This window comes from Meles meles, chromosome 9, assembly GCF_922984935.1.
Source record: "Meles meles chromosome 9, mMelMel3.1 paternal haplotype, whole genome shotgun sequence".
Taxonomy (NCBI): domain Eukaryota; kingdom Metazoa; phylum Chordata; class Mammalia; order Carnivora; family Mustelidae; genus Meles; species Meles meles.
This window is the reverse complement of record NC_060074.1, coordinates 96,735,265-96,755,159: the sequence shown is the minus strand read 5'-3', so window position 1 is coordinate 96,755,159 and position 19,895 is coordinate 96,735,265. Positions and strand designations below refer to the sequence as shown.

The window sequence follows — 19,895 nt, the reverse complement described above, 5'->3', positions numbered from 1 at the left end:
ACCATTTTACCTTCCCACAAGCAATGTGTTAAGGAGGGTTCCAATTTCTCCACATCTTTGCCAACATTTGTAACTGTTACTGTTTATCTTTTTAAAATTATTATTACCATTATTATACCCATCTTACAGGCATCCTAGTGAGTATAAAGTATTATCTCTTTGTGGTTTCAGTTTGCATTTCTGTAATTATTAGTGTTATTGAACATCTTTGCATGTGTTTATTGGCCATCTGTAGTATCTTTTGGGGGGAAGTATCTACTTATCCCTCCCCCCTCTTTTTTTAAGGTAGGCTTCATGCCTGGCAGAGACTGAACTCATGACCCTGAGATCAAGAGTCAGATGCTTAATGCACTGGGCCATCCAGGCACCCCTCCTTCCCATTTTTTAAATTGCATCATCTCTCTATCAAATTGTGAGAGTTATACATATATTCTAGATACCATTCCCTTACCAGATACAGGATTTGCAAATACTTTCTTTCATTTCGTGAGTTACCTTTTTCACTTTGCTGATATTTCATCCATAATACATGCATTTAATTTACTAGGATTTTTCTTTTGTCACTTGTGTTTTGATGTCATATCAAAGAGAACATTGCTTGATCCATGGTCATGAAGATTTATTCCTGTTTTCTTCTCAGAGTTTTTTAATTTTAGCTCTTGTATCTAGGTCTGTGATCCATTTTTAGTAAGTTTTTGTTTATGGTGTAAAGAAGGGGACTAGCTTCATTTTGTTTTTGTTTTTGTTTGTTTGTTTGCATATGGATATACAGTTGTCCCAGCACTGTTTATTGAAAAGGCTAATTTTTTTTTCCATTGAATTAAATGTTTATTTCTGGAAACTCTATTCTGTGATCTTTATGTCTTTCCTTACACTGTTATCACATGGTCTTAATCTAGCTTTGTAGTAAGTTTTGAACTCGGGAAGTATGACTCTTTTGACTTTGTTCTTCATTTTCAAGATTGTTTTTGCTGTTCTGGGTCCCTTGCATTTCCGTAGGAATTCTAGGATCAGCTAGTCAATTTCGGCAGAGAAGTTGAGATTCTGACAAGGAATGTGTGAATCTGTAGATTAGTTTGGGAAATACTATCCACAGTACTAAGTCTTCAGTAATATTAGTTCTTATTTGTTTAGCCATCTAAAGGAAAGTGGAGTTCTAAAGATTTATGTGAACTATTTTAATATCTATGCAACTTGTTTACCAATAATCTATGACTGTTTATTGTTGGCTGGTAGGAGCTGGGTGCCTAAGGGAGAGTAGAGACTTAGCTATGAAATACTACATGTACTTTGTAAGTTGAAAATTTTTTGTTTTCTAACAGATTCGTAATGGTAACATAGGCTCCATAAATAAATTTTTAAATGCCAGGTTACATGAAGCCTTTAAATTCTTTTAAATATCATGTATTTACTCTATGGATATCAGGGCTTATTCTCTTAATTATAACTGCTTTTCAGCAATACTGAATACTAGTTGGTCTTTATTAGACCAGCTCTCTTTTTAGATGTAATTAGAAATCCCAAATAACATCCAACCTGAAGATTTTTTTATTTCTCAGTATAAATTTTGTTATGTTAACAGTATTACACTCATGCATAATTATATGGGTAGAAAAACAACTAAAATACCAGACTGAGTTAATGACATTTTCTCTAATCCTGGGATGTCAGTCTTTTCAGTGCATCAAAATTAAGGATATGAACCACTTAAATTTGTACTGGAATTTTGATCTAATTGGTAAAGCTTAGTGATCTTTGTTTTGAACAAATCGACATTTTGACTTAATCTGTTTTCTTTGTTGAGAGCTGTTACCCCCTTATTATATCTAAGTTTCTACTTCCTTTTTCCTATTCTAAGACCTTTCTGGGAGTCTTATAAAGTTGTACCATTACCATTTTTCTTTAACTATAGGCTAAGGTGTGTCGTTTCCCAGTTCTGAGCTGTGATACCTAGAACTGTGTATTCATTAATGAAGCCTTTTTTTTTTTTTTAAGATTTTTTTATTTATATATTTGACAGAGAGAGAGAGACAGTGGGAGAGGGAACACAAGCAGGAGGAGTTGGAGAGGGAGAAGCAGACTTCTTCCTGAGCAGGGAGCTGAATGTAGGGCTTGATCCCAGGACCCCGGGATTATGACCTGAGCTGAAGGCCAGATGCTCAACAACTGATCCACCCAGGTGCCCCCATTAATGAAGCTTCCTGAAGGCACAGGAAAATAGTTATCCTAGTCTTAGTGGAGAGGGTAGTTTGGGAGCAGTTGAGTAACAGGGCAGAAGTAGCTTCACCAGCCTGTAGGGCCTAAAGATGAAATGTAAGAACAGATTAGAACAAGTCTACTGATGACATATTAGCCCCCCCCCCACCAAAAAAAGGCATTTTCTTTGCTTCTGTTAGGGAGTCTTTTGGATTAGGAAATTTTAAGTTGAAGAATAATAAAACAGTTATAGCTAGTTCTTAAATACTAATGTACAAACAAGGTGTATGCACAAAATTAATTACTAAAAGAGTAAAGACCAGAATGATTGATTTGAAACTGACTGGTACACAGCCATCATCAGTGATTTAGAAATTACCCAGGCTTTTGTTAATTCAAACTGACCTTACCTCCAAATACCAAGTTTGAAGCCAGCAGTGGAGTGAAGAATGTCAGCAGTGAGGGCATCATGAGCAGAAAGGGGAGACGGGCCAGGAATGGGCAGGAGGAGAAAAGATGGAGAAGGAAGGGAGTCAGATCAAGAGGTAGGAATGGAAACATATAAAGGATTAGAAAAAGAGAAGGGGCTGAAAACAACTGGAGGGAGAAGAGACAAAAGAAATACTGGTGTATTGCAGTGACTGAAGAAATATGTGCCATCATTTTAGTGTGTCTGAATCTGCTTAGTTAAGGCTACCATGGAACCTTTAAAGAATTCAATTTAACGGTTTAAATCTGAAAGAAAGGAAGAAGAAGAGCAAGAAAGAAGGGGATTTTTAAAAGCATGCAAAATCCTTTTTAAGATCAGCAGTAGCAATACACAGTTGTTTAACTTAACAACATAATAATGATATTGAGTCCTGTTACTCTGGGGCACTATACTAAGTGCTTTACATATATTGATTCATTGAATCCTCACCACAATTTTATAAGCAGATACTATTTCTCCCATTTTACAGATGCGGAAACTGAGCCACAAAGAATAAGTAATTTGCCTAGGCTAGTCAGATAACAGAGCCAGGATTCCACTGAGGCAGCCTGACTACTGTGCTACAGCTGGCTTCATCACCCCTACCTCCCCCTCTCCATGATTTGTATGGTATATTTCTGTAGAAATTTGTCTTGTTTTGAGAATGTAATATCCCTTTGAAATAGTTATACATCTTCCAGGCTCACAAACTCTGGACACTATTTAAAAATCAGTTTTTATTTCCTGGGGTTAATAGTAATTCAAGAAGCTTTATTAAATTAGATAATGGAACACAAAGGTGGATAGTGCATGGTCCCTGTCCCCAGTGAACTAAAATCTCCGTTTGTAGTTGTTTGCTTACTCAAACCGAGTGTCTGCTCCAATATTAGTGTGAATTCTTTGACTTTGAACCAAGTTTACGTGCACTAATGAATGTTTATTGCCTTCAAAAGTATGCTCACCTTTAAAAGCCACAGACCAATAATAATATAGCCATTACTTAAAACTTTTGGAATTCATTTCCTTTCAGTAAGCCACACAACGAATCAGCCTTCTATTAAAAAAACAAACAAACAAACAAAAACCATAAATACCTAACTTGATTACCTCCTTTAGTCATCCTTAAATTTAAAGCCTCACATGGATATTCACAAAGTATTATCTAAAAAGGTGTTTTGTTTTGTTTTGTTTTGTTTTTACAGCCCTGATGGAGTAAAATGTTTGCAGGCTGTAGAGGAGGAAATGTGAATGGAGTTAGTGGATTTCACCAGGAACTTTGGAAGAGTGTTGGGTATTAGTGTTGCACTGGAAGGAGGATGAGAATTGAGCCCTATTTAGAGGGAACAGAAAGACTTCTGTGAGGAGTGTGGGTAAATAAACCAGGAATCTACCCTGAAGATCATTGACTAGCTCTCTGAACATTTAATTTTTTTTAATTATTTGTAGAATTTTAGAACCGTTCTCTAGTACACATACTTTGTTTCCATTGAGACTATCTTGTAAGGAGAAAAGCTCTGTGGTTTGAAAGTACTTCTTGATATTGAGGCTTACAAGAAGTCTGAAGAGAATGAAGCGGTGACTGGGAATCCTAAGAGATTTTACCAAGAAGAACTCATTGAAGACTTTAGAGGTACCTTTTAGGCGAGTAAGAGAAATCCTGGATCATCTGGTGGTTAGAAAGGAAGTTTATGTATTAAGTTCAGTCTAATTTGACATTGGACTTGGGTCTGTATTGCTTCACTCTTTGATAAATAGTTCTGGTATGTGATGGCTGGCTTAGCCATTCCCCTCTTAGACATGACTTAGGTAAAAAGTGACAGACCATGGGAAACTGAGAGTATCTTTATAGTTTGCTGCATTTCTTACCCCGTGGTATTGGCTCTTAGATTTTTACTGTGGGATTGGGAATACTTGGAATTTACCATCAGTGCCTTTATAATTATATGTGGATTATCCACATATCATTCATTTGGCAAGTATATAGAACAGCAGCTGCACAATGGGAGACAACGGGAACATCAATGAATAATTCAATCTCTATATTTAAGCTGCTTCTAGACTAGTAGAGCAGATAAAATTAATAAGCCAGAAGTTAGAATACAGTGAAAGTAAAATAATAGAGGTATGCAGCTTCCTACTGAATAAAGAAGGGCACTTCACTCTGACTCAGGAATTTTCCCTAGGGTGAGGTAAGCCTTTAAATAGAAAAGGAATTAATCAAACGAAGTAGGTAGCAGGGTAGGAAATTTTCAGTATGTGGAAGAAATAACTGAGCTAGGAAATGATTCTCGATTCTCTTGGACTCTCTACATTTCAGAAAACCCTTGCCTGCATGACTGCTATTTAGCTGGTATTAACTAATTTTAGTGTTGCTTAATTAAATCTGTTATAAAGATAACAGTTGATTCTGAGTCTGTGAAAACTAAGAATAATTTGCCTTTTTTGAGCATTCTCAATTTTTACATCTTTTCCTTGTTTTGTAACTTTAATTCTAAAGGATGGAAATAAGTTGAAAGTCTCAGTCCTTTTAAGGTAACATTACTGGTAGTTTGGAGCCAAATGCACTTAATTTTAGGTCTATTTTAAACATGTATACATCAGGAAGAGAATTTCTTGAAGTTATTTTTACTCCATTTATTCATCTGCAAATGCAGTTGGATTAGTGAAGGTCCCTTTCAGATCCAAAATCCAGTGGTTAAATTTCATGGCTCAGCATTATTTATAAGTTGTTTTAAAAGCTCAGAGGAAAGAGTCGTCCTTCTTGTATTAGAAACTTTCTTCTCATGTTAACTACCAAAGTCTTATAGCATGATTCATGCTTTCTCTCCTCCCCTCCCTTTTTTGGCATTGATTGTATGTAGTGATTGAAGACCCCCAAGATACAGGGAGACTCAGATGTTCATCTCTTAAAAAATAATCTGAAACTTAACATTTAGAGATCATCTTCCCATGAGACGTTTCTTCTGTATAATCTTAGATTATTTGAATTTTGGATGTGCCTATTTTCTGAATCAGCAATTAATTTGGTTTATTACTAATTTCGGGGTAAATTTTGCTCAAAATTGATGTTTCTCTGTCTTAGTGTCTTTGTAGTGCTATGTTCTTGTACTTCAATCCCAAGAACATATAACTTACTAAAGCCCAAAAATACTGCTTATTTCTTGATCTCCAGTTGGCAGTGTTTCTACTTTATTGATTTATTTTATATGTTTATTCCCTGTTTTTTTTTAAAGCTGCTTTTAGTATTGCTATAATGAAGTAATACAAACAGATACTAGGTAATAATATCACATTCAGAATCTTCTCATTTTGCCTTGTAGATCCTTTTTCTGTCCCGAAAGTAATACTATGTAGCTCTTAGCCACACGATGAATTGTTGATCAATCTAAAAAAAACTGTAGAAAGTAGTGGCTGTACCTAAAAAGAAGGAAAATCTGGGTATATTTTACTACTTTCCTTTTTTTTTTTTTAAGCTGTGGCTTTATTATTTTGCTTGAGGGTTTTTTTTCCCCCCTTTACCTCTGCAACATGCATTAATATGATTTAAAGTTTCTTTGAGTTAGCCCAAGTAAAAGTCCTTTTCCTTTTTCCCTTTGGTATTCTATTTGCAAAACAAGTAAAGCAGGTTTTATAGACTAGGGTAATGAGTTCTATTTAATTAAAACTCTTATATCAGTCTTGTTATAGCCCAACTCACAATTCATACTTTTAATACTACATTCCTTCTTTGCACGCCCCTCCCTTAGAAAATAGAAGGTTTTTCCAAAATTTTTTACTTATAAATCACCAAATTTTTATCTTTTCTGCAGATAATATCACCTACTGCATTATTTTTGGCTGCAAAAGTGGAAGAACAGGCTCGAAAACTTGAACATGTTATCAAAGTAGCACATGCTTGTCTCCATCCCCTAGAGCCACTGCTGGATACTAAATGTGATGTATGTAATAATAATTTAATTGGTGTTGCCTTCCAACTGCTACTTATTCCTTTTACCATTTAGAAATGTAATACTGGCGAGTGATCTAACAAACATATTTCATGTATGTACATGAGTTTCAGTGTTGTTCTGAATCATGTCAAGGCTGTGATTCAAAGGTGGTTATAAGTGTTTCACATTTTGTTGTTTATCCTCAGAGCCAACCTATGATATATGTGGAGAGTAAGTCATATCACCTCCATTGTTTGGGTCCATTTGAGAACAGTAAATAGTAATTTTACAGAATTGTTTCTTTGTTAATGCATATATACTAATAGTTACCTCTCTAATACTGATCCATAAAGACTCTGTTTTACCATGCCTTCATGAAAGGGTTTTTTTTTTTTTTTTTTTTTTTTTTCATATTTTTAATTTCCCTCAAGAGTAATGCTAACTTCTGAACAACTTGTTCATTATCAGCATTTTAATAGACCTTGCTTGAAAGTGCCATTTTAAAATGTTATGACATCTTAAAACAGAAGGTGGAATTCTAGGCCTTTAAATTCGCTTTCCCAGCTCTTGTATTATAGGTGAGTTCCTCTATCAGAAACTTTGTAACTACTGAATGACTGCCAGATTATATTAGTTTACTTTCATTTAGATAATCTTAAAGTCCAGATTAAGTATATCTGATTTTTTTAAAGTATATCTGAGTTTATTAATGACAAGTTTTATCTTAAATGTTGGCTTTAAGGGAGTGAGATACTAATGTTACCATTCAATAATAAAGGATGTGTGATTATTCAGAGATTGTTCTTGTAATTTCTATTCACTTTGCAGATTCAGAGTTAATTTTGGTGAATACTTAGGGTACTGTTCAAATAATAGAAATCTGTGTTTTAAAAAATCATCTTGGTGACTTTTTCAAAATGGGACATAAATAAAGGTGCTTTTCACTCTGAGTTTAGCCCCATGACTTAAATGAATATTTATGATGTATTGTTTTTTAATCACCTTACTCAGTTGTCATAATTTAAGAAATTTGGTAATGGTAGAAATTTTTTATACTCTCTATTCCCAGAGTAATTACAATAGGGGAATGATTTAAAGAGAAGACACTCTATTTCCCCATGGGTGTGTGATACATTCTTTTGGTATTTTATATATAAAATGTTTTCTTTTAGTCTAGAGATTTGAGGGTTTGCTTTGATTTTATTTTGTCTTTTTTGAGGAGAGGAAGTTCAAAAAAAATAACTCATTGACTTACTCTGACCATCAAGGAATTACCACACAAAATATCTTAGAGTGAATTGGTATGTTTTTTCTTTACAGGCAGGTTTGGATTTGATGTTCTTATTGAGTTGGTGCTTCCTGTCTTAATGTGTCTTGAAGCACAGTGCCTACATGAAGTTTTATAGTATAGACTGGAGGGTTTGTTGTTTTCAGTTAAGCTCTACCTCCTTTCATATTGTTGTCTTTTTAGGGGTTTTTTAACTTGTTTTTTACCTTGTTTACATACTCTGCATTAGAAGTGAATAAGTTTAGATTGGTTGTAGAAAATGGGATTTCTCTGTCACCCTCAAATTATTTCCTTTGTGTTTCCAAACTACTCTCGTTTAATGTGTCTGTTAATTTTCATGAGATTTAACGATCCCATGATCTAGTAGTAGTTATCTTAAGCATCTTAATGTTATTATTTTTACCTGGCAGGCTTACCTTCAACAGACTCAAGAACTGGTTTTACTTGAAACCATAATGCTACAAACCCTAGGTATGTATTTTCATCAGATACTATTTTTGTGTGTGTTCTTCAGTGTGGTGTCCTAAAAATGGAATAATTTTACACTGAATAAGGTTTCATTTTAAAACAAGGTTTGGGGCCAGAATAGTATTACCTGGTTATAAGGAAACCATTTTTTAAAAATTTCATTTACCATTAATTGAACAGTAAACATAGTTTTCATTGTGAAAGGCTGCATGATTGTAATGTGTACAAATAGTCTGACTGTAGTCAGTATTTAATGAATTTAGCACATTTTTAATGTGACAGGGTAGTTATTTAAACATTGATCACCTTTTCTGAAAATTACATTGTCTGCAAGTTTTTTGCAATTTAAGTGATCTCTAAAGATTACTTATTCAAATCTTTCACTTTATTGTTGAGGAAATTGAGACTTAGCATGGTTTGTCTTGTGTGAAGTCATGTATTACTTCTCGAAGAACTTGGCAGTGTATTATGGGAATAACATGGACTTTTATGGAGCTCTTGGTTTAAAATCCACTTGCCTTTGACTTGCTTTTTAAGCTTGGGCAAAGTCGTTTTACCTTTCATACCTCCATTCTATATACGCATGGAAGAGTAATGTCTGCCTTAACATTGTGAATTTGAAGATGAGAAATAGTGTATAAAAAACCATGTACCACATAGTATTTGTGTCAGAAGTCGCTATTATTCATTATGGTAGTTATTTATTACTCCATTCCCAAACGAAAAGAAGTTTAATAATCATAGCCTCCTGTCATGACAGACTTTTTTTTTTTAAAGAAAAGTAGCTTGTTTAAAATAGATGGAACTTGTTTGATACTTTTATAGCATAAAAAGATACAAAAGTAAAAGTGAGAGTCTTATCTCCAAATCCAATAATTTAGCATGTTACTGCTTTATAATATGAAATTTACGAAGATTTGTGTAATGAAGGTTAAAAGGAAAATTATCTTAAGGGGAATTATTTTAAGTTAAAATTTATAAGATATACTTCTATGGCTTTGATTAAAGTATGATTTTGTGGGTTTGATTATAGTACAGATATAATAGATCACACAATTTTAAAAATCTGGATTACCTGTTTGTCAGAATGTTAATTGTTTACTGCTCCTGAAGACACTGATGTGACCTCCACTTTTTCAAAAAAGGAAAATCCCAGCCCTCCCTGAGGGTATTTAGACATGGAAAGCTCTTTCAGCATTTTATCTTTGGTTTTAGAACCTCATTTAAAGAATCTTGAGGCTACAAGTTTCATTTGTCTTAATAGCTTTATCATAAATTATGTAATTGATATGTATATACATACATAAAGGTATGTACATAAATGAAATGTGATTGTAAGCTAACTGGTTGAAACCCTTTCATCTAAGGCATACTAAGAAAATAAGAGGACTCTAAATCACTTAAACGATTTTTCTCCCACTATGGCCCAGGGATTATATTTATGAAAAACACTCTTTACATCTTCTGAAAGAGTTGTAATACGTTTTTAAAAATATGTTATGTAGTTGAAGTCTTTGCTTTATAGTTGTATTTTCTGTAATTTTAAGTTGTTTTTAACGTGAGGGTAATTTCAAGCTAATCATAATTCAGAATTTTTAATAAATACCACCCCAATCTGCAAATAGCTTTTGTTAGCCAGTTTTCAGTAGTGGAACATTGTTTTTAGAAGAAATTATTTCTTGTCATTGAAGGTGTGTAATGAGCATGTCAGCGATAGAAAATAACTTTGTCTTTGGATCTTTTTAATAATGAACAATATATTATACATTTATGGTTGTGCCGATGAATGGCATTTCTCAGGCAAGTATTGTAGTGTGGTAAGTGATTGGGAAAAAAGTGCTTTTCATTTCAGGTTTTGAGATCACCATTGAACATCCACACACAGATGTGGTGAAATGTACCCAGTTAGTAAGAGGTAAGTGATCTTTGAAACTTCTAAATTAAGTGTTACTGTCTATAATTGATTTGAATGAGTTTTATCAAAATGGGGAAATGTCATTTTGAAGCAACATCTTTTGGTGTCCTGCATCTACCTATTCATTTACTTCAGCGTGTAGTTCTGCCTAGCAAATTAGCATCCTTTAAACTTTAGGAGAATCTCCTTTCACTGAAAAATTGGAGGGCTTCCAAATATTAAGACTCTCTCCACCTCCCCATTAGGCTAAGCCAGTCCCATTTCATTTAATATTTAAGAAGTTGGCCATTGACACATACACACAGAAAATTTCTGGTCTGTCTCGAGCTTTCATTGACTTCTAGAAAAGTTATTACAATTTAAGAATTTGGAGACCATCCTCAGATCTTTCAGATAAAAATTGTCTTAGCAGATTTGCCATTTTGGAAATACTTACCCCGTGTTCGTTTGAACAAAATTGACTTAATACATTCTTCAAAATTCTTTGGTATTACTAAAAATAATTTCCTTTTTGTGTGTGATGGGGAAATACATAGTATGCTACAGACAGCATGTGATGTGCCTATTAAACCTTTTAAAACAGGAGTAGGAACTTTTTGTATTATTTGTTTTATGGCTTATAAAGTGTGTGGTATACATTTTTCTGCTCTTGTTAATGAATCCTGCCTATCTGTTCTTGTATCCCTAGAAATACTCTTTACACAGTTGCATGTTGTTACACTACTTCTTACTTCTACTTTCCTGTTTCCCATTTGAAGTGTTAATGTACTAAGAGCAACCACTTGGAACTTTCATTGTACCTTTTTCTATTACTTTTTGAAAATGAAATTTTGCAATTTCATTCTTTTACCCCCAGACTTCCTTCCTTAGGTTTATTCTAAACAAAATGGGTAAGACTTTTAAAGGCTTTTCTTTGTTTTTTAGTGTTTTACCTGAATATTCTCACTTTATTTATTCTAAATTGAATTCCTATACCTGGTAGGATTTTATTATGTTAATGGCTACATTTAAAACAAACAAACCTGTTAGACAGTGTCATTGTTAAGAAATGGACTTCTGAAAGTCCCATTTATATTATATTATTCTAATAACTAGTACATGTTATGACTTGTAGAACATATTTAATTATGGTTCCTGTACTTCATGGTTATTAAAATATGATTTAGAAAACATTTTCATCCCAGAATTACAGTATAGTATAGAATTAGATAACTAGTGTATGTGTTTGAATTAAGGGGAAAAAGGCTTTAGAGTGGTTTTCCTGAAAACTTGAAAGAATAAGCTATTTTGTGAGAATAATGAGGAGCCATGTAACTTTGCTTTAAGCCTAATGAAAAAAGATAATGAAGAAAGATATTAGGTTAAAATTCATATAGGTACCTAGTAGGAGATGAAACTGGATTTTCAGCTTAGCATCATTGTGAAATTTGAGTCCTGATCTTTAATCAGAATTTAGTAGCTTTTGTACATGTTGCTCTATATCTAAAGCTAGAGACACCAAGTCCATTCATTTACAGAGTTGATTAGTAAGGTTTTAAAAATTCACAAACACTACAAATTTGATGTTTTATCCAAAGCATAATATTTAAATCTAATTTTTTGTTGTTAATGCTTAAAATGTGACCGATTCTTAAATTTTATTCAAATTTACATATGTTTAACTTGCATTTTGTCTGACTAACATTTCAGGTAACTATAGTTTACATCTTACTCCATTTAAAAACATTCTTTTATGTTTGGTGTCTGTTTTTCTTTGTTAAAATTTTCAGCTAACAAAAGAACATTTTTCCTACATTCTTCCTCTGTTGTACACTGTTAATGGGTTATTGAATTTAGGTATATTCTGAGGTAAAAACTGCTATGGCAATTTAAAATTATTTTTACTTCCTTCTCTACATATTTTGATTCTTTGGGGGCATGGGGGGTGGTAAATGTTTTGGTTTCTTTAAAGTTCTTCCAACCCCCCACCCCCTCTGGAGATGAGAAAGTTGATATTATGCTACTTTGCTACAGAATTGGCTAATGTCATTTTACAGGGACCTTTCATTTCTGTGATTTCTCCTTCCCTCCCCACCAGGAAAGAATGCCATACATAAGTCACACTGCCTCCAAGACATCTGATGCTTTGACACTCTTCCTTAGCACAACTCTGCTAAGCCCAAATCCCTTTTGTATACCTTATGTTCGTGATCCACATGGGGCAGCAGGGATTACAGGTGCCATGAAAAAAATAGAGGGCAAATGTGAGGCCTCTTAGAGAGGGGTGAGTTGAGGTGAACTGATCAGATCCTAGGTGAGCAGAGGGGAAAGGTACATCAATGATTATGAATGTAATTGGGGGAAAAGGGAAATTATAGCAAAGAATCCCTGTTGGGAAGAATAAGAGAGCAGATAAAGTGAGTGGGGGACTGTTTTCAATTTCAATGTCTTAAAAGCTAGTTGTTAAAAATTGCTTTTCCTTTGGGGACCAATGTTGGAGCATCCTGATTCCCTAGAGTACTTACATCTTTTTCTAAAGTTGACAATTGGATTCTGTAAGAAAAATACATGCAGTGGAGTTTTCTATATCTACGCCCTTAGGATGTTTCTAGGTTGTTTATTCCTTGTTGATGCTTAGTAGCATAAAAAACTGAGCAGTTCGTGCTCTCTTGAATTTGGGGGGTGGAGGGTTTGTTTTGTTTTCTTTTCTTTGGATGGAAGTACTTAAGCCAACTTAAATATGATGACTGAGGATTAAGTCTGGCAGGCACCTCTTTGTATTTTGTATTAGACTTCAAAATCTTTTCTTCTTCTTCTTCTTCTTTTTTTTTTTTAAATCCAGGAGAATGCTTTATTGCACCTTTTAGCTGACTAGATGCTTAACTTAGTAACAAGTTTAGCCCTTGTAACTGGCTAGCTAAAAGCAAATCGGCTTGTTTCTCAGATCTTTGGGGGATAGCAAGAAACATTTGAGTGAATGTTGTTGAAGATTTTCAGTAGTATAGAAAATGATGGCGCTCTTGTGATATTTGTAAGTAGTAAGTAAAATTTACTTTTTGTGTACAAAACTTTGAAGTTTTTGTTGTGTTGAGAACTTTTTGATGGTAGCACAATAAAGCTGATAGTATTGTCTTCGTTTTTTTTTTCTTTTCTTACAGCAAGCAAGGATTTGGCACAGACATCCTATTTCATGGCTACCAACAGGTTGTTATCCTGACCCTCTTTGTTGCACTGTTGTAGCACACTATAGCTTCCTTTAATGCAGGGCCCCCTCAATGTGTCTCTTACCCTTGTTGCAACAGGAGACTGGACCATCTACTGTGGTGGTACCTTCCTGTCTGCTTTGCGGTGTATTGTACAAGGGACTTTTGGCACAGAGGGGTTAAATGCACATTGTGAAGTGTAGTGGTGCTTTCTGATGACATATTCTCGATTTGTGAGTGCATAAGTCTAAAATTGGTAGCCTGAATAGCAGCTAAAGATTACAAAGAGCTAAACTTAACGTAGAAATTCGAGCAACTTGGTAAGTATAAAGCTATTTCTAGTTTACAATTATAGTTAAATGACATTTTTTTTTAAATTTCACATTGATCCAGTCTTAACTTTAAAATAATCATTAAAGTTTTTTAATAAATAAAATTTATATAACTTGGATTTTTCTTCCAGATAATACCCACTAGTTGTAAATCAGAAGTAGCCAAGTCCTGTCAGTGCCTAGATTTGACTAAGTACAATTTTTACTTTAAAAAAACTTACTTCCTTTTCAGTTTATATAAAAAATAGTGTGGGTTTGTGGTTGATAAACATTTTTCATCAATTCTGAACTGAACTGGAAGAATAATTTTTTAAAGCCTTTAATACATAATTCTGTTCTGGGTTGATTATATTAATGCTTTCAATTTGTTTTTTAAATGGGTCGTTTGGGAGGAGGGGACCAAACTAGCCTTGTGTGGTCCTTACTTTCTTGTGACACTGTTAAATTTTATGTAAAGCTTTGGACTGGCAAATACCAATTTATTTTATTAGGTATATGTTGTTGGGATTTAACCTCTATCCCTAGGTATTTTGAGCAACAAAAAGAAAGTACTAAATATAAAACTTCGGTTAGAAAAGGCTAGCTGTAACATGTTATATGCCCAGTTGGGCATATAGTAGAAGGAGAAAGATAGCATTTTTCTAGTACTTAGCAACATTGGGCCTGGAAGCTGTTCACCAAAAGGTAAGTTTTCTCTGTAGCTTTGCTGAAAAGAAGACTGAGGTTTACATAGATAAGTGTTAGATTCTCTTTGATTTACTTGAGTATTCTGTTTATTAACCCATACCAAATGGTAGAATTCCTGATTCTGTAATGTGATGTTGAAATTACTTTGTCAGTTTTACAGTCTATTGCTTTTTCTTTACTTTTTTGCCAAGACATTACAAAAGAAACAAAAATACTACCAAAAAAATTAAAATGTTATACTTGTTTGTGCTGATTATTGGAAATACACTGTCTTCCCCTCTTATAAAGAAGTAAAAATACTTCAAAATTTAGAAATCTTAATGTATTAGTATTAATATAATGCTCTGGGGAGTCAGAATGTGGGGAATGTTCATAATCTATGTGGGTTTTTTAGTATTGGGATTTTATAACTATAGTGCTTAGATTTTAATTAAATAAGGTTTTGTACTGTAGACTTAAGAAAACCTTTATGTTTTTGCTCTAATCTTACTGGTAAATATTTTTCTTTGTTTTACATATTTGAATTACTATGGTTCTTCGTTTTCACACCTGCTCTACAACAGTCTACACCTTACCACCTTCTGTCTTCAGTACAAACCAACAGTGATAGCATGTGTATGTATTCATTTGGCTTGCAAATGGTCCAATTGGGAGATTCCTGTGTCAACTGATGGAAAGCATTGGTGGGAATATGTTGATCCTACAGTTACTCTAGAATTACTAGATGGTAAGTAGAGAAAAATAAATATTTTTTTAATGTGGAAAACATTTTTATATTATGGAAAAAGTCTGCCTGCTTTTGTCTAGATTTGAAAAAAAGCAAATCCCCGTAAACTCATACTTAAGTGAGCAGTTAACCAGTTCTGGTTGCTCCACCATTTTCCCCTCCCTCTGTAGTTTTTTTGATATTAATCCCAGGTAGCTCTTCAACTATTAATATTTTAGTTTGTGTTTCAAGAGATAATAGACTCCTTAGAAACATAACTATAATTTCATTTTAACAATTTGGTAATAGAATTTTTAAAAGCGTAATTACATGGGCAAATGAACAGGATGAAAATAAGGATGCATTAGCCTAAAGGAAAAGCTAAAAAAAAAAAACAAAAAAAAAAACTTGAACATGTTTTAACCACCAGTGACTATCTAAAGCCCTTTTAGGACTTTTCAAAAATGTATATATGTATATGTGATTTGTAACGCTATAGGTTGGTAGTTGGTTATAACTTACTGTAGAACATGTGAAGCAGTGAGCTAAAGGTATTTCAGGGTAACATTCCATATTCTGTAGTTCCACTGACATGTGTCACTATTGCCTTTCATTATTAAATATGAATTGACAAAATTAGGGTACAATACTATAAATTGTGAACCTGGAACTAGATCTCTTAATAAGGAATTTCTCTGGTAACAGATAAGAGAAGCTGACCATAGGTAGGAGAGATTCTTGGGGATTAAGACATTTTAACCAAATACTGTAGATTTCAGAAAGGAAATAGATTGCACTTCTTACTGAAGATATACCTAAACTGGTAAACTGGTATGTTAGATTTTCAGCTTACTCTTCTGTGGGCTTTCCCTAACTTCTGTTGCAAAATTGAAGCTAATGGGAAAATAGAATTTGTATCTGTTGCTACTGAGGACATCTGTTACATAAACCCTTTGGGTTTCACATGTGATCTTCCAATAAAATCTCAACATGTTTTTGTAACCTAGATGTTTGTTTTCTGTGAAGGGCCAAAAGTAACTCTTTTTAGGGTTTAGGTCCCTTCTGTCTATGCCAACTACGCAACCCTGCCCCTGTAGCTGGGAGGCCGCCATAGGCAATCTGTAAATGAATGGGTATGGCTGTGTTGCAACAAAACTTTGTTTACAAACACAGGGTACAGCTATATGTGCAATATTACCTATCTTTCTGGTAAAATAAGCTTCCTTTTTAGATTTCTTGATTTGGGGTTTTTTTCCCCTCCCTGAAAAATTTCTCAAGAGTATGTAGCTCATGCTATATTACTGACACATGATTATGCTCTTTTCCTCACATTGCCAGAGGTTTTGGGGGTTTTTTTGTTTTGTTTTGTTTTTTTTAAGTTTAACGAGAGAGGGAGGGGGCGCCTGTGTTGCTTAGGCAGTTAAGCATCTGCCTTCAGCTCAGGTCATGATCTCAGGGTCTTGGGATGGAGCCCCATGTCAGGCTCCCTGCTAAGCAGGGAGTCTGCTTCTCTCTCACACTCTCCCTCTGTGTTCTCTCCACCCCTGCCCCAAATAAATACTTTTAAAATCTTTTAAAAAGAGAGAGAGAGAAGAAAATCTTCAGTGAGTGGAAATGGCATCTTCTAAAAGCCAGTGGGGGCTTTTTTTCATCTATAACTTGAAAATTAAATTATCTGTGCCACCATCTTACTTCAGCAGGTAACAGATAAGATAAAGTAGGTATAATCGGAATAAAAATAATTTATATACATGATCCTAAAACAAAGTTTGCAAAAAGCAGGTAATCTGCCTCTTACACTTCTCTTAAGTTAGGTTAAAGTTGGTTTTTTTGACACAGCAGGGGCCACCTAAAAAATCTGTTTCCATTCTGAAAAGGCTCAGGTCTGTTATTCATTTGAAGAGCCACTGAGTGGGAATCTGGGACATTGAAGACATTGACAGTTTCAACATTTCATATAGCATTCTTTCTTTGTGTTTTCATCACCAAAAAAAATGTAACAGTTTAAGATATTAAGATACCTCTGAATTTTAGCCCATTGTCTAAGAATCAGTGTTTACTAAAATAATTCATTTATGGGGCGCCTGGGTGACTCAGTGGGTTAAAGCCTCTGCCTTCAGCTCAGGTCATGATCCCAGGATCCTGGGATCGAGCCCCGCATCTGGCTCTCTGCTCAGCAGGGAGCCTGCTTCCCTCTGCCCTCTTGCCTACTTGTAATCTCTGTCAAGTAAATAAAATCTTAAAAATAATAATAATAATTCATTTAATGACTATTGCAAAAACAGCATTGGCTAGGACTTGGCCTACCTGTAACATTTGTTGTTGTTTTGCAGAGTTTGTTTTTGTTTTATGATTAATAACAGACCCTCATGTGTTGCTTGCATTTTGATTTTTTTTTCTATATTCTGTATATTTGGAAGGGAAGAATGGCTCTATTTTAAGCATCATCTATGATTGTTGTGCACTTAAGTAATATATTAGCAGTGATTATTTGACGGATTCTTAGTGTCGAAGTATAAAAAGTTGGGGGTTTTTTCAAATCAGGAAGGGTAGTAGTCCAGGCATTGAATTGTTTTCACTCAAATTGGATCAAAAAGTTCATGAGCAAGTTTAAGTTGTCACAGCTTATAAACATATAATAAGTGCTGAGTTTTTGCATATTTTTTCTTAAAGAAAAATTTTGTATTGTCTTAATTTTCATTATCAGTCTTGGCATGTTTGCCTAGAATCGTTTATAGAGATGCTTACTGTCATACTAAAAAAAATAAATGAATCTATGTCTACTAAATTGGCATGACTAATATTATGTGATACTGTAATTCATTTGACTGGTATGAATATTTGTCTTGAGTGGTCAATAGCTTTATTAATAGCACTATTTTGGGGTAGGAAAGTGGAGTTCATCGTAACCACACTGCCTTGGAAAAGTGAGTCATCTCACTGTAATCCCAAATTTAAGAAAAAAAGTGAGGTAAAAATATATGACCGAGGTGGTTTTACTACTGTGTTAATAGTAATAATTACTAGGAGTCTATGAGTATAGATGGAGGAATTTTTTTCATTTAACTTTGAAATAATTCTAAACTTAAACTACATAGTAATACAGTTTCTGTATACTCTTTACCTGGTTTCTCTAATGTTAACATCTTATATACATGGTTATCAAAACCAAGAAATAAACATTGTTACAATATTACCTAACTGCAGGTTTTATTTTATGTCCTTAGTTTTTCTATTCTAAGATCCCATGTTCCATTTGCTTGAAATGCCTCTTAAATCTCTTCTAAATTAGTCAGGTTTTTTTTTTTTTTTTTAAAGATTTATTTATTTGACAGACAGAGACTACAAATAGGCAGAGAGGCAGGCAGAGAGAGAGAGAGAGGAGGAAGCAGGCTCCCAGCCAAGCAGAAAGCCCGATGCGGGGCCCGATCCCAGGACCCTGGGATCATGACCTGAGCTGAAGGCAGAGGCCTCAACCCACTGAGCCACCCAGGCGCCCCTAAATTAGTCAGTTTTTCTATTATTTGTTTTCTTTTATGATCTTGACACTTTGAAAAATAATGATGAGGGGCACCTAGGTGGCTCAGTCGGTTAAGGGTCTGCCTTGAGCTCGGGTCATGATTCTCAGGGTCCTGGGATCAAGACCCACATCAGGCTCCCTGCTCAGTGGGGAGCCTGCTTTTCCTCCTTTCTCTGCCACTCCACCTATTTGTGCACATGTGCGCACATGCTCTCTCTCTGCAAAATAAATAAATAAAATCTTCTGGGGAAAAAAAAAAGAAAAAGAATGGCCAGTTACATTATAGAATGTTCCTCGGTTGGGGTTTGATATTTCTCAATATTAGATTGAAATAATGCATTTTGGGCAGGAATACCACAGAAATGGAAAATGGGTTTACCTTGCCCTGTGCATCTTCTCAAGGGTTGTTTTTTGTTCTGTTTTGTTTTTCTCAAAGGTTTTACCTTATTACTGGTAATAACCATGATCACTTAGTTAAGGTGATATCTGCTGGGTTTCTCCGTTTTAAAGTTACTGTTCTTCTCTTTGTAATTAGACATATAGACATATATCTTCTTTTTCCTCCAACTTTGTCCATTAATTTTAAAGAATCTATTGATAGATCTTGCCTGCAATAGTTTCTAAGATGTTTGCCTAATGAAGATTTTCTGTTTGGGGGGAATTTTTTAATGCTACTAAATTTTCCAGATTTTCTAAGCATGGGGGTGTGGGGAGAGTGATTTTTTTTTAAGGGATTAATCTTTGAAAGTAGCAGTTCAGATCTGTGTCTACGTCTATATTTGCTGAAGGTTGAATAGAAGGGTGAGAGTGAAGTAGATGAACTCTTGAGGCCCCTTTTTAATATTGCCCACTTGAGAGAAATATGAATCCTAAAGACACCTTCTAAGTTTTAAATTTAAATTTTATTTTTAGAGCTAACACATGAGTTTCTACAAATATTGGAGAAAACACCTAGTAGGTTGAAGAGGATTCGAAACTGGAGGGTAAGAGAATTGGCAGGGTTTAATAGAATATCAGTTTATTGCTTATCTAACGATTACATAGCTAACGAGTTTGAATTTTTGGTTAAATATCCTTATTTCCAGTATTCCTAAATAATTACAGTGTATCATAAGCTGCATTCCCTCATAATTTATTCAACTGCTGTGTCCAGTGGACTTTGTTAATTAAGTACTTTATAAATTTTGTGTTTAATTTCACGGT

At 34.2% G+C, this 19,895-nt stretch overlaps 1 protein-coding gene across 8 annotated transcripts in view; it reads left to right on the top strand.

Moving 5' to 3' along the window:
* Positions 1-19,895, top strand: part of CCNT2 (cyclin T2) — a 39,927-nt gene that overhangs the window by 13,527 nt on the left and 6,505 nt on the right. For 4 of the 8 annotated variants that reach the window (XM_046018480.1, XM_046018478.1, XM_046018479.1 and 1 more), the window contains 6 exons: positions 6,475-6,603; positions 8,293-8,353; positions 10,203-10,265; positions 13,403-13,448; positions 15,030-15,193; positions 19,605-19,675. In XM_046018480.1, coding sequence (XP_045874436.1) covers positions 6,475-6,603; positions 8,293-8,353; positions 10,203-10,265; positions 13,403-13,448; positions 15,030-15,193; positions 19,605-19,675 — 534 coding nt within the window. The other 4 variants (XM_046018481.1, XM_046018482.1, XM_046018483.1 and 1 more) reach the window with 3 other exon arrangements.